Source organism: Suillus paluster, assembly GCF_016628075.1.
Source record: "Suillus paluster strain FC165 chromosome Unknown EDB91scaffold_116, whole genome shotgun sequence".
In the NCBI taxonomy this organism is placed as follows: domain Eukaryota; kingdom Fungi; phylum Basidiomycota; class Agaricomycetes; order Boletales; family Suillaceae; genus Suillus; species Suillus paluster.
The window spans coordinates 95812-119864 of record NW_024537676.1 but is presented as its reverse complement, the minus strand read 5'-3'; the positions used below and the strand labels follow the sequence as shown (position 1 = coordinate 119864).

The following is a 24053-nucleotide window of genomic DNA, read 5'->3' as shown; positions in this document are numbered from 1 at the left end:
GTTAAGGATAGGAATTAAAATGCACCGCCAGGCAAATTCAAAGAGACGGCAGTCCCCAATGGGGGACTGCCAGAAAGGTTCCTAGACGTCAAAAAGGCAAACAAGTCAGTAGATGGTTGAATGGAGACAGAAACATACCTGTACTTCAAGGCGTTGCCTTTGAACCCTTGCAGCTGCAGTCTGCAAGGGCCCAAAGGAGTGACGGCCATAAGAACAGAGATCATAAGATGTAAGTGCGGTTGAGAAAACAAACCGTGGGAACTGAATGGCGCGTTGTTGATAAACCAACTATGTTTGTCGTTGTTTGGCAAGCCGCGTCGCAAACGCTGAGTGCACGTGACAATACGCAAACACATACAAATATTGGACTTGGAATGTTTTCGACTTGAAATCGCGTCGACCAAAACTTCATCCGTCCTTGTTAACAAACTCGAATGCTTTTGACTTCAACGAGCGAGCGCTAACATGTGGTAAGTTCAGCCTTACTACTCCCATCGTCGAGTTGCTAGGAACGAGTTTAACGCTGGACAGGGTTAGTTAGTAATGTATTAGTCTCCCCTATCCTTAGTGTTTTCAACGGGTACCAGACCTGGGGTACGACCCACGGAGGGTATACCCGCAGGTCTCTATGAATTATACATAGTACGAGATAACCAATGTACTAGCTTACCGACCTTCTAAGTCCAGTCTCCCATTTCCAGGAGGAGATTCAGACTAACAGCGCACTACCATAGGATTCGCTGTGCACGCCATTAAGCGTTTGCTAGCGTTCGAAAGCTCCATTCGTCAGCATCATTTCAAGCCCTTAATCGACACGATCGGCGCGGTTCTCCTCTCACAGTGCGTATTTCATCTTCCCCTCCTTGCAACCTTATCAAAGTCAAATCTAGCTCGTATCTCGCCCGTACCTGCGCCGTTTCCCTCGATTCCGGATACGTTCGAAAGCCCCATTCGTCAGAATCATTTCAAGCCCTTACTCGACACGATCGGTGCGGTTCTCCTCTCACAGTGCGTATTTCCTCTTCCCCTCCTTGCAACCTTATCAAAGTCAAATCTAGCTCGTATCTCGCCCGTACCTGCGCCGTTTCCCTCGATTCCGGATACGTTCGAAAGCCCCATTCGTCAGAATCATTTCAAGCCCTTACTCGACACGATCGGTGCGGTTCTCCTCTCACAGTGCGTATTTCCTCTTCCCCTCCTTGCAACCTTATCAAAGTCAAATCTAGCTCGTATCTCGCCCGTACCTGCGCCGTTTCCCTCGATTCCGGATACGTTCGAAAGCCCCATTCGTCAGAATCATTTCAAGCCCTTACTCGACACGATCGGTGCGGTTCTCCTCTCACAGTGCGTATTTCCTCTTCCCTTCCTTGCAACCTTATCAAAGTCATATTTAGCTCGTATCTCGCCCGTACCTGCGCCGTTTCCCTCTATTATGGATACATAAGAAAGCCCTCATTCGCCTCGTCGTTACAATACCAAGCGCACATCGCGCTTGCTCTCAAGCCCTTACCCGACACGATCGGTGCGGTTCTCCTCTCACAGTGCGTATTTCATCTTCCCCTCCTTGCAACCTCATCAAAGTCATATCTAGCTCGTATCTCGCCCGTACCTGCGCCGTTTCCCTCGATTCCGGATACGTTCGAAAGCCCCATTCGTCAGAATCATTTCAAGCCCTTACTCGACACGATCGGTGCGGTTCTCCTCTCACAGTACGTATTTCATCTTCCCCTCCTTGCAACCTTATCAAAATCATATCTAGCTCGTATCTCGCCCGTACCTGCGCCGTTTCCCTCGATTATGGATACGTTAGAAAGCCCTCATTCGCCTCGTCGTTCCAATACCAAGCGCACATCGCGCTTGCTCTCAAGCCCTCATTCGCCTCGTCGTTACAATACCAAGCGCACATCGCGCTTGCTCTCAAGCCCTTACCCTGACACGATCGGTGCGGTTCTCCTGTCAAAGTGCGTATTTCATCTTCCCCTCCTTGCAACCTCATCAAAGTCATATCTAGCTCGTATCTCGCCCGTACCTGCGCCGTTTCCCTCGATTATGGATACGTTAGAAAGCCCTCATTCGCCTCGTCTTTCCAATACCACGCGCACATCGCGCTTGCTCTCTCAAGCCCTTACTCGACACGATCGGTGCGGTTCTCCTCTCACAGTGCGTATTTCATCTTCCCCTCCTTGCAACCCAGTACCACACTTACCCTACCGTTTTAACCTTAACCCGGCACGAGGGTACGGGTACGGGTACGGGCATTGCAACACTAGAGCCGTACCTGTACCCCGCACGTACCCATACCCCGCACCCGCACGGGTATACCCGTACCCGTGCAGTTCCCTAGTTCCCTAGTCCTTACCTGCCCTCGCCTGCCTTCTTGTCGGGCGATTGCCTGCCTTATTGCTGGCCATATGAACCTATACTGTGTCCTTTTATGCGCGCTGTTTTGCCGCCAGTCGTGTTACTTTCCTGCGGTCGCGTTTTGCATCATTGCCGCCGTCATTGTCCCAGATCGTGTTTTCGGATCGTTGCCTCGTTCAAACGCTCATGATTCAAAAAACGCGTCTATCCTAAGTCTACAAAACGGTATGTTATTCAGACGCTCAATATTTCCAAGGGATGGAGATCCAGCAACTGCTGCCCGTCTTCCCGGGATGCAGCATCCTAGAACCCTCTGGCTGTTTGAATGTGTAAGACGTACGACAAGGGTGATTAGTGCACTCAAAAGTGTAGACTCTGGACTTGCTGGCAGATCGCCAAGCATTCCCTACACCACAGCTAGGACAGAGTAGGGGTAGGTAATGACCCCATGGGCGATGGTCGATGTGGGTCCAACAGTATTTGGTCACCGTCAGTTGGTCCTTGTCTGGGGTCATCAAGAAAATGTCCGTGTGACGTCCGAGCTTGAACGATTGCCCCAGCATGTGCGGAAAAGAGTTGTGAATCGCGAATCGCTCGAGGAGTACGATCTCAGCGAACGCAAGAAGGAGATGCGATGTAAAACTAGGCTGGAAGCGAGGCGCGGTAAATGCAACAGCGGCGCTCATACGGTGACTGGAATAGAACTCGGTTAGAAGCGCAAATGCTAAGCGAAAGTAGAGGACATACCGAAGAATAGACGTCTGCAAGGTTTTGAACGACTCGATGTTGTTGACTAGGGCACCGCAGCAAAAGAACCATAAGTATGATTCGGACGCGTGATCGACGAGGCCCTGCCACGGTTTGAGAATGATATCTAAAAACTATGAGATATTAGTAGTTGAAATCACCGTCAGAATAAATAAATAACTCACATTATCGACGCGTGCAGCGATGAATCTTTTTTTCCCGTCGTATCCTGCGAATGGGTCGCCGTTGTCGTTGTCCGTGTGGTCGGAGATGCCTATCACCACGCGGTCCCACTTGCCTTGCTCCTTGAGAGCGCGTACCATGCTATCTACGGATCGCTGATAGTTTGCGGCCTTCGCGGTCGTGGCGATGTCAAACGTCACCTCGCGACGCTCGAGCCCGCCGCACGGGAAGTACGGCTTGAGGAAATCGTACGCGAGATCGAACGACCCTCCCGTAGCGTCGTAGTCTACTATCTTCAAGTGAACGAAGAGAACGGGGGCTGAGGATATTTGGGCGCGGAGGGACAGCTCCAGGGTGGCGCGGATGTTCAGGAACCTGTCCAGTACCGGCCGTCCGTCGGAGTAGTGGAAACCCTGTCGAATAAGTGAATCGCAAGTGAATAAAAGCGATCGGAAAGACGGACAAAGTATGGCAAGCGACTTGGACCGTTCTCTTGCCGCCGCCTGCTCTCTTGCTGGGATATATAACAACAAATACATTGGAAAAGGACGTCATCGGCCAGGACGGCGTGCTGGAACGCGGCAGGTATGTCCATGCAATTGACGCAGACGACACGCGGACATTCGCTGCAGCAGACGAGCGAATTTGGCTCTACGGCGCCGTCGCGACAAACGATACAAAACTAACTCTGTTGTAAGTACGTTAGCGAGCAATGAAACGAAATAATACGTACGTCGTTATGGTGAGAACCGTCGGACGCTACGTCCATCTCATCGCTCTGCGATGCGTCTGAGACGTCGTCTGCAGCCTCAAGCGTGATGACCACGCGGGGGGCTGAACCCCCGGTGGATTTCTTCGCCGTCATCTTCTTCGAGGGCATGATCAGGCGTAGTTGATGGGAGGAACTGAATCAAAGCGTTAGTAAGGAACTGCGAGTATTTAAACAAATCACCGCAAGGCCGCCACATTGTTGGCCAAACAACGACAACCGCCGTTGAACCGAAATGCGACGCTGCAGTGTGCGGTCAGTAGTCAAAGTAATAGCGTCGTTAGTATTACCTATGTGTTACGTGCATTTTGACGCGTGGCGCGCGTTACGTGCATTTTGACGCGTAGCACGTAACATGCATGTTTGTAGACATGCGTAAACATGCTCAAACGAACGACATCGGTGAAGGGATAAGCACATACGGACGAACACAAATAATTTTATCTGCTATACACGTCAGAGCTGCTTGAAAGAGACAATTTATAATCTTACCGGACTTATCGCTAGTGAGATTGGCGAAGAGCAGGATCAAGAGATAGACGAGGATGGTGCAGCCGAACCTCCAAAGATGACATTCAACTTCCAAGGTAATGTTTCGAGTGAAGCCAACTCAGCTGTCTTCACGCAAGCTGCGAACATAGTCTTGTAAGTTAGCTACGACGTGCGTAGCTAGAGGCGATGCGAGTGCGAAGGGGGTAGATAGACCGCTGAAGGAATGATAATGATTAGTGTTAGCTTCAAACGAGGGATGACGGATGCGAGAGATATCGTGAATCGGTAAACGAGAGTGACCGCGTTATAGCAATGATAAGAGAAGGTAATGAGACGGGTTCTTCGGGGCGTTCTTCTGGGAGATCTACCGTTCTATTCTGCTCGTTATTAGGAATGTACATGGGCTACTTATACTGTAGGATGAGGAAGGGTCGTCCTAGAATAGTTAAAGGCAAGGGCTCGGTGTACGGTCGGTGAAAGCGGTAGCTGAAGGGAGTGGCGTTGTATTTGATAGTGTAGCGAGAGAATGATATAAGAGTTGTCGACAGGGTGAAGACGGCGGTGTTACGAATGGAGGAACGGTAACGAAAGGAAGGGTTTAGCGAGCGATAGGAATTGAAAGGATAGGTACTAATAAAAGGGGTCGGGTATCGTGCTTGACAAACGGTCCAGGCTGTTGACAGTGGTGGTTGCGGTGAGAGGAGTATCGGCATGTTCCGGCGATAAACGTTTGATAATCCTTACAGTCTGGAAGGAGCAGCAAGTAAGTTGATGCCTGACATGACGAGATGAGCTCTTATATGCACCTAAAAGGACAAGGAAACTTGCGCACTGCGATACAAAGACGTGCGCTATACTCATGGCGATCTTGTGGCGTTCACAAAGTCCAAGTTCAGGTCCTACAAGCGCAAGTATATTGAAAAGGCTGATGAAGAGAAAGCAGCAAATCGCCGCCAGTTCAACACTGCTAACAAGCGTCTTCGTCGTCAAGAGCATGTAAGACTCATTTCATATATTCATCATATGAGCTGACGCACCAATTGAATCAGCTTGCTGAAGATCGAGAAAAGGCAGTCGAAGAGTACAAAGCCCGGAATGAAAAAGACCCCACGGATCTTCTACGACCTGAGTATATGTCAGAGCAAGCATCAGAGGTTGATACAGATGACGAGGAAAAGAGGAAAGATAGGCAGAAGGTGCTATACCAAGCGGCCAAACTAACCGAGCGTGAAGTTCAAGCAGGTATTCCTGTATGGGAAATCATCAGACCGGCGTGGCGAGCAGATGAGGTATAAAACTGTCCGATAATCTTAGGCTGCTGATTTTTCATCAATGACAGGTGACGAAAATCTTGGAGGAGCTAGATTCAATTAGGGACGAACAACGCAAAGAGTCCAAACGCAAAACGGCACTCACCAGACGTGTCAATCTTGGTTCCGAGTTGAAATCAGAGCCTGTGACAGAAATAGCCATTTCACTTGCCGGTGAAGGAGCTCTGGATGTAAGTGTGTCGAGAGAAAAGGCTTCGGGTAGTAAGTCGATATCTGGAACGTCGAGTTGAGAAGCGAGAGTCAGAGATGAGGGGGTGAGATCATCGAAAGGTTGGAAATCGTCGTCAGAGGATTGCGCATGTGCCGCGTAGATACATCAGAGCAAATCTCAGTTGTTTGACAGACAAAGACAAACCAAAATCAGACGAGCTGCCTGCTTCTATCTCGAAGTCAGCAGAAGAACCTGCCAACGCCACGGTCACCTTGAAGGTCCGTTGCTGTGTGGATGACGTGGTTGCTTTCGATCTTTTTACCTTTTGCTCCCTCTGGCGGTGCCTTCGCTCATCGTATTTTGGGATTTTCTTGCCTTTCGGACATTCCTTAATGCACTCCGTACAGTTGCAAGTCACAGGGCGCTTCTCGATGTCGTACTGGGTGTATTTGCTTCGCATCAGTAGACTGAAGCTGTGAAATAACAAATGTCTCACTTTGCTCTTCTGCTTCCCCAGCTTTCCGGACATTTAGTTGGCACTAGGTGTAGTCAGGGTCAAGGGGTGGTGGGGACTTAGAGGAAATTCAGGCAAGTTGTGAGGGCAAAGGTGGACTGGGTGTCCGTTGATATCAAACTACCATAGGTAAACTACTGGGTCGTCGTCAGCAGATCTGCCAGGTGAGACAAGGTGTGGGGACAAGTTTTGAGCGCATATCAACAAGCGGAAGTTTGAAGGCTAATACAGACGTGTAGTGTAGATCAGTCGAGGAAGAGTTTACATAGTTATACACCGTATAGTCTAGAAATTTTAGTGACCGAAACAACTTACGATCCCGACTGCTTGGAGTGACATGCAGCACGATGGTGAGAATACACGATTGCAAGCAAGGAAATGTGTTGATTGATGATCGACGCGATCAAAGATTTTTGACGCGTAGGAACAAGGAACAAATAAATGCAAATGTTGGACTTTGAACATTTCAAACTTATGAGCGCTGCCAGTGGCAATTAATAGCTGGCAACATACGTTATATACTAGTACTTACACATCATCCAATGGTCTCGATCCTCTGCAGGGGGTGAAGGACACCCTTGACGTCCTTTACAGGCATTCACTACCTCTGGTGGGTGTTGGATTATCGACTCGTCGTTTCTCTTTGTCTTTTCGTCTTATCTCAATTCCTACTATGCGCGCGACTCTTAATTTATAATCTCGCGTCGCTCGTTTGTTCATACCTCAGTCATCGTCTCTCAACGCTGAGGTATGTCAACCGTTATCTTATCTCGCCGTCTCTGTCTCACATTGTGTTCTCTTATAGCGTGTTTCTTTTAGGTACTACGAATGTTATCTAGTCGTCGTCTCTCAACGCTGAGCATGTTTCTTTTAGCTTCTAACAGTGGGTTCCTGCTGCATAGTGTTAGCTTACTTTTCTCGGACAGAGCATGCTAAGCGCTTGCAAGTTGGATCCTTAATACTCCGGGCATCTTGTTTCGCCTCTGAGGGATTGCTGTATAGTTGGCTTCTCCCGCTGAGTACTTATTACCTCTCAACTTAATTCGCTCATACTTGTCTACTTCTTCAAGTGCTTGTGAGCGACGATCATGTATCCATCACTCGTACCTGTTCGCACCTTCAAGTGTTCATGACGAGCGATTCTAATCGCGTATCCAAGTCCTACCTTATGAGGAATTTGAGGCTAGATCCTGCAGATACCTGCGGATGCAAGCAAGCGATCGCTGGTGAAAACTCGGTACGTGTCTCAACGATAAATTTTGATGAGGGCTGATTAAATTAATCGCACTGCAACGTTGGATGTGACGATATCCAGACTGCATATCTTCAACCCCTCAAGATATTCGACAATATTGTCAGGAACATCGCAAATGTATGCGCCGATCCTGCTCAACCGAACGCAGAACCGAACTTATGGCTCCACAGATAAATCCATACGCAATGACGACATGGGGGCTATTGTCTCGGGCATCTGAAGTACGTTTATTCATGCCCTAAGCCATCCTACTCAGCCTTAATCCTTGTAGATGTTTCTCGCCCTAACGTATTGCGAGATGAAAGATATGATTCAGTGGTACAGAGACGGGTTGCATGGACTAAGGCAACAATTCTGGGACCAACTCGTCAGGGATGTAGGTATCTGCGTTCACCCGTACGGGTAAGGATTTGGAGGTCCTTCTAAATTGCTAAAACCTCTTCATTATTGAATTCCCTTCTTAGTTTCGTTCTCGTCGGATGGGATGACATTATTATGTCTTTCCGCAGGCTCGGGGATACACTGCGAGCACGCCAGATGTTCTGATCGGCCAAGATCTTGCCTGCATACTCTCCTTCAGTTCAAGGACCGCGCTACTAGGTGGATTAAACGAGGCGACCGGTGGGACGGAGGAAGCAAGAGCACTTACGCTTCAATCTTGGCGTGATGAGAGTAAGTAAGTCACTTTGAAACCTTGCTGACTGAGGCCTGAGGCCATATTCTGAATGTTTAACAGGAACTGCTACTGAAATTCCATGCAGTTTTATCGAGCGACTTCGATTCAGCGTAAGTTTTCTGCAGATAATCCCAGACGATGGACGTGACTCATTCTACCCCCAGGAAATCATCAATGATCGTTGCAACGTCCTGCAGTCACTCCCGGGGTCATGACCATCGCACGGCCTCGTGTTCTACCTAGCCAGTTCCCACTGGCCTATCACACTTTCCCTCCTACTGCACAGGCGAGTGCTTCAAGTTCATATCTTAACCCATACTCATAATTTTACATTTATAGTACTCGGGCCGCGGCTCAGGCCAGAGCCGAGCCAAAGCCAGCCGTCGCTGGTGGCTTTGGCCCAGCCTGGATTTTTTGCAAGCCCAAGCCGTCTGAAGCCAGGCCGGAATATCACTAGTCCGACTCTTCACTGGGACTCAACCCTAGTCTCACCTGTGGGCGTGCGGGTCGCTCGATTTGATCAACGTCGATGACATCGGCCACAACTATGAACTTCCTTGCACCATGCTAATGGCTCATTCGACATGGATTACCTTCCGACACCCTCTTGCCACATTCTCTGTAAGTATTTTCATCGGATTCAATCATTTGATGTTACACGATCTTGCAGGACTTGCACTTCGTATCACGCGATCAAATTTTTCTTGGTGGGTGGTTTCTTAGCACCGACGGCCATCACGTACTGACCCCTCTGAACTAGACCCTCGCAACACTAGATTCAACAGGGCTATAGATAACTAACTGAATAGTGCTACATCATTCCACTTGTTTGTATTACTGAATATCATGAATTTATTCTGCTACCTGTGTGAAGAGGTGCTACAAAGCAATGAACTGACTCCCTCCCAAGATCAAAGAAGCTGCTCACCGCCTTTCATGACGTGGCGGAGAGCATACTACATATGTCGGGTGTGGTACTACAATTGATGAATTTGGCAAATGTAGCAGGGCCGCGCCAATGCGGATTATCTTTTTCCGCGATGGTCTTTCCGAAGGAGAATACAGCATCATGGGGAAAGATCGGATTGAGGACATTGAAGGCGAATTAGTCCAGCGACAGCCATTTCTTGGTTTGAGCATGTCAATTAGGGGCGATTTACCTCCAGTCGCACATTTGTATGGCTAGCATCACGCTCAGGGACGACATCTACTAGCAAAACACAGACGAGCGATCTGTATAGCTAGCAGATGGAGTCATCACATCACGCTCAGGGACGACATCTACCAGCAAAACACAGTCGAGTGATCTGAATGTAGCAGGGCCGCGCCAATGCGGATTATCTTTTTCCGCGATGGTCTTTCCGAAGGAGAATACAGCATCATGGGGAAAGAACAGATTGAGGACATTGAAGGTGAATTAGTCCAGCGACAGCCATTTCTTGGTTTGAGAATGTCAATTAGGGGCGATTTACCTCCAGTCGCACATTTGTATAGCTAGCATCACGCTCAGGGACGATATCTACTGGCAAAACACAGACGAGTGATCTGAATGCAGCAGGGCCGCGCCAATGCGGATTATCTTTTTCCGCGATGGTCTTTCCGAAGGAGAATACAGCATCATGGGGAAAGAACAGATCTTGATATATGCTCCTCACTTATTAAAGTGAGCAGAGCAGCCCTCAGCAGCCAGTCTCGTCTGGTCGTACGATCGGCATGTGGCACAGTGACCAAAAGAAGAAGGGGATGGGTGGACGGTTGCATAATGCGTCTGACCAAAAGGGGAAGGGGACGGGTGGACGGTGGGACCGTTGCATAATGTGTGTTGCCAAAAGGGGAAGGGGACGGGTGGACGGTGGGACCGTTGCATAATGTGTGTTGCCAAAAGGGGAAGGGGACGGGTGGACGGTGGGATGGTTGCATAATGTATGTTGCCAAAAGGGGAAGGGGACGGGTGGACAGTGGGAAAGTTGCATAAGTGACTTTAACCAAAAGAGGAAATCCAAGTGCAGAAAAAACACTGATGGGAAAAAAAGCCAGGGGGACGGGTGGACGCTTATGTAAATTATGTCCAAATAAGGCAAAGGTGGACGGGGACGTTTGCACCCTGTAAACAGTCACAACATATAGATATAGAGGTTATTGGACCATCTGAACACATTGGTCGAGCCGTATTTCGCTCTAAAAATCATGTTCCAAAGATGTCCACCCATGCCATGCTCCCCCACCCAAAGATCGATTTTTTCAGCCTTCATATGGCTTGCTTGTCTTTATGTAGGACTCATTCTAGAGGTTATTGGACCATACAAAGACGTTGGTCGAGCCGGATTTGGCTCTAAAAACCATGTTCCAAAGTTGGCTGCCCCTGTCATCCACCCCCACCCAAAGATCGATTTTTTCAGCCTTCATATGGCTTGCTTATCTTTAGATAGGACTCATTCCAGAGGTTATTGGACCATACAAAGACGTTGGTCGAGCCGGATTTGGCTCTAAAAATCATGTTCCAAAGTTGTCCACCCAGGTCATGCTCCCCCACCCAAAGATCGATTTTTTCAGCTTTCATATGGCTTGCTTGGCTTTAGGTAGGACTCGTTCTAGAGGTTATTGGACCATCTGAACACGTTGGTCGAGCCGGATTTCGGCTCTAAAAATCATGTTCCAAAGTTGGCTGCCCCTGTCATCCACCCCCCACTCAAAGATCGATTTTTTCAGCCTTCATATGGCTTGCTTGGCTTTATGTAGGACTCGTTCTAGAGGTTATTTGACCATCTGAACACGTTGGTCGAGCCGGATTTCGCTCTAAAAATCATGTTCCAAAGTTGTCCACCCAGGTCATGCTGCCCCACCCAAAGATCGATTTTTCTAGACTTCATATGACTAGCCTGTCCTTCAAAAGCATTTTTCCTGGGGGCTATTGAGCCCTCTGAACACGATGGTAAAGCCAGAATTGCCTGGAAAAATCGTGTTCCTGAGATATACAAGGTCCTCCTCCTCCTCCTGACCTCATGTATGTCACTATCCCGGTATTTCACCTCAATACCGATACTGCAAACATTGATCCTAAGGTATTTGAGGCCTGTGAATCGATTGGGAATGGTCCCAGACCTTCCGGAGGTCAGCATTATTGTGATATGGGAGGTTGGCTCAAATATCGGTATTTTGAACATATCTCTACAATCCAACCGCTGTTTTTCTTAATTGTTGGCTCATATCCATCCTATCGATACCCTCTATGATATGTACCAGCCCGCCAAAAGATATTTTTTCACAAGTTTGAAACCTATTTCTATTTTGACCCTATAAATGTGATCTTCGGTGAGATGCTTCAGCGTCGATATCTTCCCTCGTTTCTTCTCAAGCGATGCATACTCGTCTTCAAGCTGCTGCACATATCGGCGAAGCGCTGACAGACGATGCTGTCCAGACGCTACAACGATGTCGTCCTTGTCCTTAAGCTCAAGTTGAGGTACGTCGTCTGGGTCATCAAAGTTCGCTGCCAGCTCCAGTCCAGTCTTGATTCGCTTCGTGTCGATGATGATCGGAATCGCGGCCTTCATCTTCATCGACACAACCCCAGAGCCCCTGAACGACGATATTAGCTTGTTCGTTTCCGCCTCATTTTCTAGTCAGTCATTGTATACTCCTAGCTTCAGCCGATTACTGATCGCGAGCAGATCGATCCATGCAACGCCTGCCTTGCATTTTGCGACCTGTGTGTCGAGTTTCTGCATCTGCTTCGCTAGGTTGTTGCCATCCTGCGCTCGGATCGGCCTCTCATCCAAGTGCAGATTGGATGCTGCTCCACTCTGATAGGCGTTGCATTAGGAAGTACTGGTTAGTTCTATATTCATCACTCACCGCTACTGTTGTTCCCCCAGCCTTCTTCCCCCCGCTTTTGCGCGGTGCTTTCGGAGGCATCTGACGTCCTTGGGTTTATTCTATACGTTGGTAGAGGTGATGATGGTTATCGATAAGAGGGCAATTTTCTTTCGCCCCCGTTTTCTTGCCCTATCCCCTCGACCCTTAGCCTCATGTTCTTACTATTACAGGGTCCGCGAACATCACGTGACATACCATCGCACTCGAAACGGTTGCGAGTGTGATAGTATAGCTACTACAGCCGTACTGCATTAGCACTTGCAACAGTTGCGAGTGCGACAATATAGCTACTACAGTTGTACTGCAGTAGCACTTGCAACTGTTGCAAGTGCTAACTACACTGCATATGCAATCCTGTAGCACTCGCAACAGTTGCAAGTGCTAACTATTCTGAATGCCTATCTCTGTTTTACAACTATTTCACTCCTTGCTATACTGTGATTATTTGTAGTTATGACCAATATATATAGAATTTTTTCCTTTTAAAAGCCAAAGTCCTAACAAAACCAGTTATTTAACCGAACCTATTTACAACTTCCCTATATAATCGATTGGGAATGGTCCCAGACCTTCCAGAGGTCAGCATTATTGTGATATGGGAGGTTGGCTCAAATATCGGTATTTTGAACATATCTCCACAATCCAACCGCCGTTTTTCTTAATTGTTGGCTCATATCCATCCTATCGATACCCTCTATGATATGTACCAGCCCACCAAAAGATATTTTTTCACAAGTTTGAAACCTATTTCTATTTTGACCCTATAAGTCAGACTCAGAGGTAGCAACTATGTTATGGAGCCACGCCGCCACTGTTACGTCCTGGTAATTCATACAACCATCTCATTGATCTGAAACAATTGTCAAAACCCTTCGGTGCCCCCGAACGGACTCCAGGCTGCAGAGCTGAGTCTGATTGTTCGCCGCGTGCAGCCATGTTCTTGAAACACGCGCATTTTGACGTAAATCTTTAGCAACACCCACAGGATATGAGTCCAGGTGTAGCGCTCACGCTGTGCCTTTGGTGCTAAGACCCGCCAGGACTCCAAGCGATTGAAGTCGATTGGACTGGAGACTGGGAAAATCATTATTGAACCATCAAAGTCAATCCTGGTGGCAGGGAACTTACCGTCAAATATCAGTATTGTGCGTTCCATATGAAAGATATGATCGTGACAATCACGCGAACATTAGACAACGCACAAAAACAAGCAGGAGAACAAGATCATGGCACACCTGTTAGGTAGCGCGTGTAAGCCTGGGGCAATGCGTCCGTGGAAAAGCACGTCACTGACACCACGAGAAAGATTGGATATGATGATCTGGTCGAGATCAATACGCCAAAAAACGTGGTAACCGGAACATCTTTTCCAATGGCTGCGGTACAGGCGCAGCCAGAATCAGGAAATAAACACGCATCATCCCTGATACGCGCATAACGTGTTCAGATAAGCTCTCCCTCTGGCCTTCATTCGTCCGGTATCCCATAGCCTTGGTGCGCTCCTCGCCTTTCCACGCAGTACCGTCCGAGTCCGTGGAAGGAATCGCTGATGGCACAGGCCACCCACCGGACCGTTGTACGAGCTTCGCGAAGATGTCCGGAAAACCTTCAAGCGTGCCTAGCAGTCTCGCGGCAACCATGGCCAGGGGTATAGCGCTCCGCTTTTCGGCGGTGACCTCTGTTTCGGCTTGAAGAAGGATGGCTTTTGCTAGTGAGGACAGAGCGGCAAAGTAGATGTCGATAGGAAGTCGGTCGTTTGGACGAACGATATCGTTGATTTGTTGGGTCTGTAAAGTTTAATTTCAAGTGATGTATTAATAGCGGAAATGAACTTACTATCCGCATGACGGAGTCGATGTCATGTGTAAGTTGCCCGATCTTTGGTGTTATCTGTCGGTGAATGGCGTTCCATTGGGATTTGAGTTGCTTGTCTTCCTTGACTCTCTTCATTGCCCTGGCTTTTAAATTCTGAATAAGGTATTAGTATTGCAGTACGCCGTAAGAAGCAGCCGCTGTACCTTGAGAGTTTCACGGGCGTACACCCGGTCCTCTTCGGCCAAGGACATTCCTAATTGTGCCCTGCCCTGTTCCTCGGCGTCCAGCTTCTCCCTGCGCAAGCGCTCCTTCTCCTCTTCTTGCCGTTTCGCAGGCGCTTCTGCCTCTCGTTGCCTTTGTGCCTTTTCCTCTTCTAGCCGCTTCGTCTCTTCCTCTACTTTTCGTCTTTCTTCTTCCTCCTTCCATTTTCTCTCGGCCTCTTACCGGGCTCTGCGCTCAGCTTCGAGTGTGGCGCGCAGTCACTCCTCTTCAACCCGTATGACGCCCTCTATCCTATCACGGAACTTCTTATCCTGCTCCTTCCAACCATTTACGAGCGTATTAACGTCCGGGTACTAGCGTAGATAGATATAGTCACGCACAAATGCATCTTTGCGCGTCTGTTTCTCCCATTCTTCATAGGTATCGTGGTGTCGCGTGCGTAAACGTATAGCAGCTACAGTTTCCTCTACATGATGCTGTTCAGCTGGACTGTGCGGGTCGCGCTTAGGGCGGCTGCAAAAACAATGTGAGCGAGCGTGAGCACAAAGATAATAATAACACGCGCACGGAGGAGGAGGAGGGACTTCTTTTTCAGACACATAGCAGAACGAGTCTGATGAAAGGGAGCTGGGGGATAATAATTCTGAGTCTGAATCTGTTGGCGGCTCCTCGAAATCGCTTTCAGAATCTGATGGGAGACCGAAAGTAGAGTTGCGTCCGCGAGATCATCTGTTGGTACTGGGTCAGCTTAGTTCGCTGGCTCATACGCTGTGCACGTACCTCCGTACAGGAGATGGTGAAGGTGAGCGTGGCAGACGAATCCACACTCAGCTCCAGGAATTTTAAGGCCCCATGAAGTCTTGTAGGCTTTCTTGGCTGCCTTCGCAGCAATGTCTATATCGACTTTCGTCCCGGTTGCGATGGAAGTAACTACTTTACCCATTGCTGCAAGAATACCTTATAGTTATGAGATACTTACGAACGAAGAATTCGTACCGGGATTGACAACACTGTGTATGAATGAGACCAACGTTCAAGTGTACGATGAAAGCACTCACTCGATTGTGCCACCCTCAACAGGGTCCACGGACTCTCCGTTTATGTAGAGACCCAGAGAGATCGTGACAGTCCCCTTGAATGCAAGGGTGTCAAAAGTCTTGGTGAATGTGGATGGCATTGCGAGTGAGCTGCGAGGAAGTGGAAACGATGACGGTCGACTTGAGCATGGTCTGGCCAAGTTACTTATATATAGCCTCAGTGTTTCTAGCACTAAACTAAATACTTTCTAAGTGCTTCGCAATACCGTTCAATTGCAATTCATTCATAGAGATGTTCAATACATAAAGCGGCGTCCGTTCAAAGATTGTATTGTACTGCGTTATATGAAGTCTACAATTTGGTTCGCCCGTCTGTATATGGATAAGTTATAGAACTTGAGAAATCAATAGTATAGGTACAGGTGGACTTGTAAATATGAACTACATGAAAGGCAATGAAACTACACACCGATATGAATAAAAACAATCCTCTGCTCGAGCGGCACCTCCTTCTTTGGCACGACGTGCGTAGCATGGTTCAGTGCGGAGGCTGCCTTCGTACAGTCCATGATATGGTCCCCCTCCTTTGAATCTGTGAACATCTTCTCATAGAACACTTTAACAATGTGTTTTACAACAGCATCATCAACTACCCACAGTGTGCCAATGACACTCTTGAAACCGGAAAATTGTAGACCAGCAGCAAGGTGGATAACTTCGTCGGGGGTCTTCTCATCACCAACGGCAGTATGACATGCCGATAAAAATGCGAATTCAGCTTGTGGAGCATTATTCTCCATGATGTCAAGTAGCGTGAGGGGCTGATCTTTCATAGCGAAACGTGAATTATAAGGCTGCTCGTGGTCCTGCGTGCCATGACAAGCGAGGTGCACCCAGGTGTTGTGTTGCAAAGCTTCGAGTGCACCTGCCCGAGTAGCTTTGGCGCCAGAAAGATAGGTGAACTCGGCGTTGGGGGGGAGGAGTTTATGGACGAGCTCGAGCTCGCTATCGACATCGGCGAGCACTGTGCCTTGCCCAGCACCAGGTTGACTCTGCCCGATCGCCACAAAGGACGGCGTTCCCGAACGCGTCTTCATGGTCTGTCGAGATCTGATCAATGCCGACAGTGTTGGCGTGTAAGAGCAGATGTAGAGATCCTCAAGGCATGGTTCCATCCCAGGGCGGTCTGGATTCTTTCGCTTGAAGGAGTTAGCTGCATGGAGAGGGATAGACGTGAAGGCTGCCGTCGGACACAGCCAGATTCGAGACCGGCGCTGCAATTTGAGGTCATGCTGAAGGATATTGACAATGGGTAGCATGATCATGTCCCATACTTTCCGCAAGAGTGCTCGTAAAGTCTTCCTCGGCTCTGTTGGGCTCATAAGATTTGCATGCTTTATCTCCCTGGCAAAGTCCTTCTTCAGCATCTCGAGGTCTGCGACGGAGAGAGAAGGGAAGGGGACATGGTGGGGCTGCCCTGATGTAGGAACAATGAGAGCGTCGCACGAGTACTTGCTGGCATTGAGGATGATGATTGGACCATGGCTCGCTGCTGCTTGCAAGTCTTCGTATGAGGGTGGGAGTAGGAATCGCGAGAAACCTTTGAGATCACGAATATCAGCCACCACAGCGTCCCATTCCTTCATAAGTTGCCTATACTCTGTCGCTGCCCGCTCAGCTGCAGCTCTATCTGTGTTTGCTACAGAACCCTGAGCGTCGGACAGACACTTGCTGAGCTCCAAAAACTTGTGAGCTAGGTTGGGATTTGCGGACTCGAGGTCTTCAAGTGGAGTCCTCAGGCGAGAGGCCAGTGACCATTGCTGGCCACGGCCCTTCTCCACAAGTTCAACGGCCTCTTGTAGGTTATGATGGCGTAAGGCGCATGATGTAGCGTCTACAGGGAGTGTTCTGACATTACTGAAGGCAGCCGCAGCTTCACGCCGTGACGTGGTCGATGATCGTGTAACCAGATGACTATCGAGAAGCTCGAAGCATGTGTGGTATGCTTCGAGGGCAGATTCACGTTTATCATCCTCAGCAGCATCAACCCACCACAAGGCTACTTCAATACGACGTGGAAAGCCTTGAGTGGGGTGTCTTGATGCCTGTCTGAAGTTCTCCACTGCGAGTAACAAATCGGCAGGGTTGTCCAAGTCTTGTACCCGGTAACGAGCCAGATAGGCCATCATCAGCCATTTGTAGCAGAACCATCTGCCTGGGTGCAGTGAGGGCAAAGCCGTCAATGATTGTTGGCAGAGATCGATGGCCTCCTCGATATCTTCATTCTCCCGAGTGTCCATGAAACGAGAGTAAAGTGCCGCGCTCAAATTGCAAAGTGTTTTGTGGCGCCCTGGATCGTCAAGCTGCTTGAACCGAAGTGATTCGCGGTGCAAATTGATGGCCTCGTTAAGATCCTCCCTGGCATCCAATTTGTCATATCTGGTTTTGAGCGCGACGGCAAGGTTATTAAGCGTGATGTCACGAATTGCATGCAGAGGTTGGGACAATGTCAGGGCCTCACGATAGAGTTTGATAGCTTCGTCGATGTCCCTAATGTTACCACGTTGCGTGAAACGGATCCAGAGGGCTGCCCCTAGATTATCCAATGATCTATCACGAAATACATCCCCAACAGGGTGCAGGCACAGCGCTTCTTTGTGTAGACAGATGGCTTCGTCGAGGTCGTGAGATGTCCCTTGGTGATGGAAGCGGTCTCTGAGTGCGGACGCCAAGTTACTCAAGTAGGTTGCATGATGAGGAATTCCAGGGAGAGAAATAACTTCACGATAAAGTTGTATACCCTCTTCTAGATCGTCGATGCTGCCGTGTTGTACAAAGCGTGTGCTGAGGGCTTCTGAGAGCTCTTCAAGGGCTCTTGGACGGTGTTGATGATCCAGAGGACAGAGCTCGAGGACGGCTCGTCGAAGTTCAATGCCTTCATCAGATCCAACCCTTGGAAGATCATTGCATGCCCGGATTACATTATCAACACCATTTCCCTCAGTTGCGATGCTACGAAGATAGGAGCCCTCGGGGCAGAGAGGTAGGAGCTCATTGTAGAGTCGGGCAGATTCTCCGATGTCAGCGGTGGTGTGTTGATTGTTGTAGCGCCAGTTCAGCGCTTCAGTGAGATGATAAAGAGACAAGGGACGGTCTGGGTGGCCTTGCGGACGCAATGCAAGGGCGTCGCGGAATAGAGTGGTAGTAGAGTCGATATCTCGAAGATCTTTTCGGATACAGCGTTCAAGGCGCGCCCAAGCGAGGTTGGTAAGAGCGGCGGCGCGGTCGGGATGGCCGACTGGACACTCATCCAAAACCCATTGGAAATTCCTTACAGAACCCCTCAGGAGAGAGATATTCTGGCTTCTCATATGTTTTTGAAAACGCGCATGGCCTGCATCTGTATGCCACGTGATCTCGGAGTCAACTATGGACTGCAGTTTGTGTTCTGTCAGTGGACGTTGCAATCACGAGGGCTAGTGTCACTTACATCAAATAGTCCGGTATCCTCGTGTCCGCGAGCGTGCACAGAAGTGGCCTTCAGTGTGAGAGAAGGGTGGGCACCACCAATGGGTGGAAAGGACAGATCTACGACCAGTTGATAGAAATGCCTGAATGAGAAGCAGATAACTCACCGAAAGGTTCGTCTCCATGATCGAGCAGCTCATTCCACGTAATTTCAAGTTCGCTGATCACTTCTCCATGACCAAGCATTTGACCGAGTTCAAAGGATGCCCGGATCTCCATTGATAACCTAGGTGAGGCATCTGTTGATCTGCAAGTCGGTAATGAGTACTGGCATCGAGTCTCGTGGAAGGCTTTTACAAGGTCACAGTCTCCCCCCAAGCTACAGAGCTTTTGGATGATAGGACTCGGAGAGCTGACCTCCACCGCTTCCTCGAGTCGACTTTGATGGAAATGAAAATGCCTGCGGGTATGCGCCGCGAGGGTACGCTGATATTTCTTCCGCTAATGACTAGAGATAGAGGGTTATGATGACGAAACAAATGCCAGAGTCGTATGGAGTGACCCACCTTCAAGTCTGATGAATTCGGCGCGACCACGCAAACGACGAACGACACGACGCATCTTGGATGGGCTGAGTGGTGGGCCAAAGAGGGTTCAAGCGAGAGGGTGAGAAGAAATGGGTGAAGGTTGACGTTGGACGTTGAGGCCTGAGGACATGCCGTGCGTGTAGTTATGTGATTGATGGCTGGCCGGCACGATAGACGCTGGACCAAAATTAGGACACACCCGGCAGTCTCGGGCCCGGGAGAGTATTGAAGTGCTTGCAATGATATGGTCAATCGTCAGGAAAAGCGGCCTACGATGGGCTAGGCTGTTGGTATGCAGTCGATTGGAGCGGTCATGAGAATCTGAAAGCGCCCTGCAATATGTTGACCTATAGTAGTCTTGCCACTCTTGGCGAGGCTTTTATCACTCATAGTAGTCATCCGACTCATTGAGCACACTATAAAGCAAAACGTAGAAAGCAGCATATATATTTCATAGTGTAAACAATACAAACCACTGAGAACGACACCCAGTGCACAAAAAAGATTCATTCTCCACGAGTCCGATTGAGCTGATGCGATGGGGGAAGATGACCGAGAGCGTCATGGAAAGAAAGGCGATGATTCGCGAGAGTATTACAAATCTAGTAGAGCGGGTCAGTACAACAAGTGACGAAGAAAATGCGTGCAGCACTGACTTGGAGCAAGGGTTAGAAGGGGCAGGAGGACAAGACTTTGAACATACATACCCGGGCCTCAGTCTGTTTGTTGCAACTAGCCAACATCTGTCCCTGAGGCCTGAGATACGAGAGCACCTACTACGTATATATGCCTAGAGCTGCATAGTACGGTGGGATGTCCATTAGATGGACATCGGATAGACACCGTCCGGTGTTTGCCGAGCACAGTACTTGGGTTGTATCTTTGCATCTTCATCAAGTTTGCATTCAGGCTCACAGTTGAAACAACAGTCTACCTCCTCTCACTCAAGTTCCTAACAATCATGAGTTTCCCTGTCTTTTATATCTCAGATCTGAGTCTACATTCAACCCACCAGCCCAGCGCTCCACCAATATAATGCGTGCAGAAGCTCGAGATGTGCTTACTCCCGCGGAGACCATCGATCCTCTCATCAAGTAGGCGCGTCATTGTTGTCGGCACTCCATGCCTCCGATCTCATTCGTCTCGCTTTTATCCTCGCCCAGTTCCATTAGCTATGCAGACTGGTTCAATTGTCATGAGAAAGTCATCCCGTTCGATGAACTCAACGTTCTTGTAAAATCTTGCGCATTCCCATAGATCACACCACAATACCAGTCAGTAGAACCGGCACTCGTAGATATATTAGCTTTTCTGCACACCTGCCGTGCTCCGTGGGTCGAACGCCGATGGAGGTGATGTTTTGAGTGTGAAGTCGTATAGCGCCAAGTGAACAGGGACGGCTTCAAGTGGGGCACTACTTAACGCAAGGTGTAAAGCAACCTATATCTCACCAGCGGCATGAGGATTTATCGATGCATCGATAACAGCCTCAGAAATACCACCCCCAACAGCTTTCCGAACGATTTTTCGCCTCGCATCGCCGGTTTTGGAGTTGGGCCCCTCGCCGAGAGATACGAGTGCGGTTACATCCAGCACAGATGTCCCATGAAAGAGATGGGACGTGCCGATCTTTACAAGGTTATGCGCCGGGGAATTGAATACCACAAGGTTACTGGGTTGACACCTGGAGCGGCGTTTCCTGTAGGATATCGACGGGCACGATATATCCTTTCGACATTGTTCGTAGGAGGATTGGTTGATAAAATGCTCTTTTGGTGAGCATGTGCAATGTCATGCGTCTAAACTTGTGCGTCGGAATCTGAAAGACTAGGTTAGAGCTAACTCAAACACGTACGGTCGCAGGCGACAGTCAGAAGGAAAGTGGCCCAACCACGGGGGTGTCCAAATCTCGGGTCGAATGTATGAGCCGCTCACTGACATGATCCTTTGAACTGCAGCCGGTAGGGTGTCTGATCTTGAACAATAAAGTATACCGATGCCTGGTGATCAACGCGCATCTAATTGGCACAACTTTAGCCTTTCAAAGGTCGAGAAGCCTACGAGGGAGCAATCTCAGACTCACGAGGACGCACGCCGCACGGAGATCTTACTCGACCGTGAGTGCAGTAACGATGCGTGTCTATTTTTGTGAATGAACCACTGTGCCTGTGGAGGAGCCTGTTCCTGACAGCAGGAGAAATGCGTTTAACGTTAGCGAGATAAAAGGTTGTTGCAGGCCAGGAAAGCGGACACAGTTATGGCACTTGCATTTCGGTGTATGGTTAGCAATGTCACGGTGACAGCGAGACGTTGTGTTCATCTCGCCTTAAATTACCGCACCGCAGACAGAAAATGCAGTGGACACGACCTAATTGTAATCAGGATCATCAAGTTGCTGTATTGCAGTTCGTGGCCATGGTCCAAACAACATCAGCGACTCAAGGCCCATCCACATAAAACCAAATCAAATCAGTAAAAACAAGTCCATCGTTGCACGAATAACAACATCGTCTCAATAAAAGCAAAGACAAATAACCCAACACTATCGTGAAAAAAATCAGTGTACAGGTGCAGGTACATTAGTATATGCAAGGCTAAACAATATAGTCAATGACATGGCACACTGAGTTCATGATAGGAAGAGGATGGCGAAGAGGGTACCGGTGAGACCAGCGAAGGTTGAAACGCCAAGAGCGACAGCAGCGCCGGTGTTGGTTGCGGCGGCACCAGTAGCTGTGCTTGAGCCCGTCGAGCCAGACTTGGCGGTGCCTGTACCAGTTGCCGAAGCGGTCACGCCAGTAGGGGTGACAGTGGCAAGGCCGGTGTAGAGGGCAGCACTGGCGTAAGTGACACAGTTGGAGGAGGCGGGAACGACAGCTGTGTAGGGGGGGTCGACTGCAGCGGTAGCTGGCTGAGAGTAGGTCATGGTGACGCCGCCGGTGACGTAGAGGCCAACGGGGGTCTTGAGGTCAGCGTCACAAGCTTCGAAGGTGCCATTCTGGGCGTTGTTTGGCATGTTGTAGCTGCAACCCATGCGGTCGTAGATGTTCTGGCAGTAAGCGGACTGGTTGGCGCTGCTGGAAGCGGGATCACAGATGGTGATGCAGAAGGCGTTGCCACCCATGAAGCTGTGACGCGTTAGAATGAGAGTGAGAATTTACATGAGGGACATACTTGGTCCAGTCAATGACTTGCTGGTAAGTGTTGTTGTTACCATTGTTGCTTGGGAACGCGTTAGAGTACATCAAGCCTCCAAGAGGGTTCCCACGCTGGAATGGAGGTCAGTTCTGATCGAATAAGGTGGCGCAGGAAGGACTGACGAGATCAGCACCGTGCGGGTCGAGTTCTCCTCCGTAGTCTTGACCGTTCATGTCAATCTGGGTCTGGTCGATGAAACCGGCGATCTGGATGTACTCTGATGTGCGGAGCAACTGAACACCCTGAAGGGCACCATTGGGAATGAGGCGAGTGCCGTGGCCGGGTTTGGTGCACCACGCAACCTCGGACTGCTCAGTATCGCCGATAGTGGAGTTGGGTGTGGCAGGTGCCCACAAGCAGAAGTCTGAAGTTGTCATTAAACACGGGTGCAGGTGCTGTTTTTAACAGGACACTCACCGTCAATGTGGTTCACCATCGAGGTTTGGCACAAGGAGTTCTGGTTCTCGGTGGTAGAGTTACAGATGTTGTAGCCGGTCTGAGGGCCACGGATAGCGGCGGTGTTGTAGTCAACTTGGTAGGGCTTGAATCCGGTGTGAACATAGGAATAAAAAAAAATGAATAGACAAAATAGCTTACTATTCCTGATGGGTAAGCATAAGTCTTGTCGACAAGTGGGGTTGGGTCAGCTGGATCAGGTTGAGCAAGGGCAAATTTTGAAGCGGCGGCGAAAGCCAAAAGTACAGAAAGAGTGGAACGAGACATGTCTCAAAGATTGGTGGTGAGAAGACGACGAAGGCTGTTATTGTCGGGAGTGGGAGTCTAAAGCGAGCAGAAAAAAAAAGTGGGAGAACCGCAGCAGACAAAAGCAACTTCAAATACTTTAGCAAAAAATAGTTCACACACCCGAAATAGAACATTAAAGGTCTATATTTAGTCCATTTAGTAGTCCATCATCACCATGCCGCATGTCTCTTGACACCACAGGAACATCGGATCCAGCTTGAGACAGTGAGTACCCGAAAGAAAAGTACATAACGTGTTCACCTTGGTCATCATATTACATAGATCGAACCCATGACTTGCCCTCGTCGTCTGCTTTTCGGAAACCTCCAGGGACCATTAATTCTTACATACTGATGCGGCCAAGTGAGACGAATCGCGGAACGAGAAATCCTGGCGACGATCCACTCCTACATGCCAGCCTGGTGCCAGTCTCGGGGCGTAGGGTGGTACTGACTGCAAAGAATAAGCCGCTATCGGGATCATATGTTGAACACTGCGGCTAAGTGTTCCCATCGTGTTGGTATGCCGTTAATAGTGCTCGACACATTCGCCAAAGTGTACTCGCTTCGATCTTTTCGAACTCTTCATTTCACTAAGCCGTGATGCATATGTGTGAAGTTGCACCAG

The 24053-nt window shown here is 49.1% G+C and overlaps 7 protein-coding genes across 7 annotated transcripts; 2 read left to right on the top strand and 5 right to left on the bottom strand.

Annotated features, from left to right (window-relative positions):
• Nucleotides 1-150: 150 nt before the first annotated feature.
• EDB91DRAFT_1087115 (uncharacterized protein) lies at nucleotides 151-2352 on the top strand (the record flags this gene model as incomplete). Its single annotated transcript, XM_041316167.1, has 11 exons — nucleotides 151-229; nucleotides 481-536; nucleotides 735-840; nucleotides 891-1008; nucleotides 1049-1176; nucleotides 1227-1344; nucleotides 1395-1541; nucleotides 1592-1709; nucleotides 1760-1961; nucleotides 2012-2160; nucleotides 2195-2352. Coding segments are annotated over 11 exons (1379 nt in total), but the record flags the coding sequence as incomplete, so codon positions are not given.
• A 251-nt stretch (nucleotides 2353-2603) lies between these two features.
• EDB91DRAFT_1254768 (uncharacterized protein) lies at nucleotides 2604-4171 on the bottom strand (the record flags this gene model as incomplete). Its single annotated transcript, XM_041323864.1, has 5 exons — nucleotides 2604-3054; nucleotides 3109-3242; nucleotides 3294-3704; nucleotides 3755-3973; nucleotides 4025-4171. The coding sequence occupies 5 exons, from the start codon at nucleotides 4169-4171 to the stop codon at nucleotides 2604-2606; spliced, it is 1362 nt and encodes a 453-aa protein (XP_041170944.1).
• Nucleotides 4172-9461: 5290 nt separating this feature from the next.
• On the top strand, nucleotides 9462-9665 carry EDB91DRAFT_1062209 (uncharacterized protein; the record flags this gene model as incomplete). The annotated part of the gene is made up of 1 exon (XM_041314512.1): nucleotides 9462-9665. A coding segment is annotated over one exon (204 nt), but the record flags the coding sequence as incomplete, so codon positions are not given.
• A 2041-nt stretch (nucleotides 9666-11706) lies between these two features.
• EDB91DRAFT_1254766 (uncharacterized protein) lies at nucleotides 11707-12394 on the bottom strand (the record flags this gene model as incomplete). The annotated part of the gene is made up of 3 exons (XM_041323863.1): nucleotides 11707-12098; nucleotides 12138-12282; nucleotides 12335-12394. 3 exons carry the CDS (start codon nucleotides 12392-12394, stop codon nucleotides 11707-11709), a joined length of 597 nt encoding a protein of 198 aa, XP_041170942.1.
• Nucleotides 12395-13686: 1292 nt separating this feature from the next.
• Nucleotides 13687-15569, bottom strand: EDB91DRAFT_1087111 (GLE1-like protein-domain-containing protein; the record flags this gene model as incomplete). Its single annotated transcript, XM_041316166.1, has 9 exons — nucleotides 13687-14142; nucleotides 14192-14323; nucleotides 14374-14607; nucleotides 14665-14745; nucleotides 14773-14905; nucleotides 14960-15080; nucleotides 15173-15337; nucleotides 15389-15402; nucleotides 15451-15569. 9 exons carry the CDS (start codon nucleotides 15567-15569, stop codon nucleotides 13687-13689), a joined length of 1455 nt encoding a protein of 484 aa, XP_041170941.1.
• A 321-nt stretch (nucleotides 15570-15890) lies between these two features.
• Nucleotides 15891-18800, bottom strand: EDB91DRAFT_1062176 (CHAT domain-containing protein; the record flags this gene model as incomplete). Its single annotated transcript, XM_041314507.1, has 2 exons — nucleotides 15891-17113; nucleotides 17156-18800. The coding sequence occupies 2 exons, from the start codon at nucleotides 18798-18800 to the stop codon at nucleotides 15891-15893; spliced, it is 2868 nt and encodes a 955-aa protein (XP_041170940.1).
• Nucleotides 18801-21710: 2910 nt separating this feature from the next.
• Nucleotides 21711-23517, bottom strand: EDB91DRAFT_1168267 (uncharacterized protein). Its single transcript, XM_041320098.1, has 5 exons — nucleotides 23280-23517; nucleotides 23100-23223; nucleotides 22805-23046; nucleotides 22659-22753; nucleotides 21711-22612 (listed from the first exon to the last, which is right to left on the bottom strand). Exons 1-5 carry the CDS (start codon nucleotides 23403-23405, stop codon nucleotides 22114-22116), a joined length of 1086 nt encoding a protein of 361 aa, XP_041170939.1. The 5' UTR covers nucleotides 23406-23517; the 3' UTR covers nucleotides 21711-22113.
• Between the last annotated feature and the right edge of the window lie 536 nt (nucleotides 23518-24053).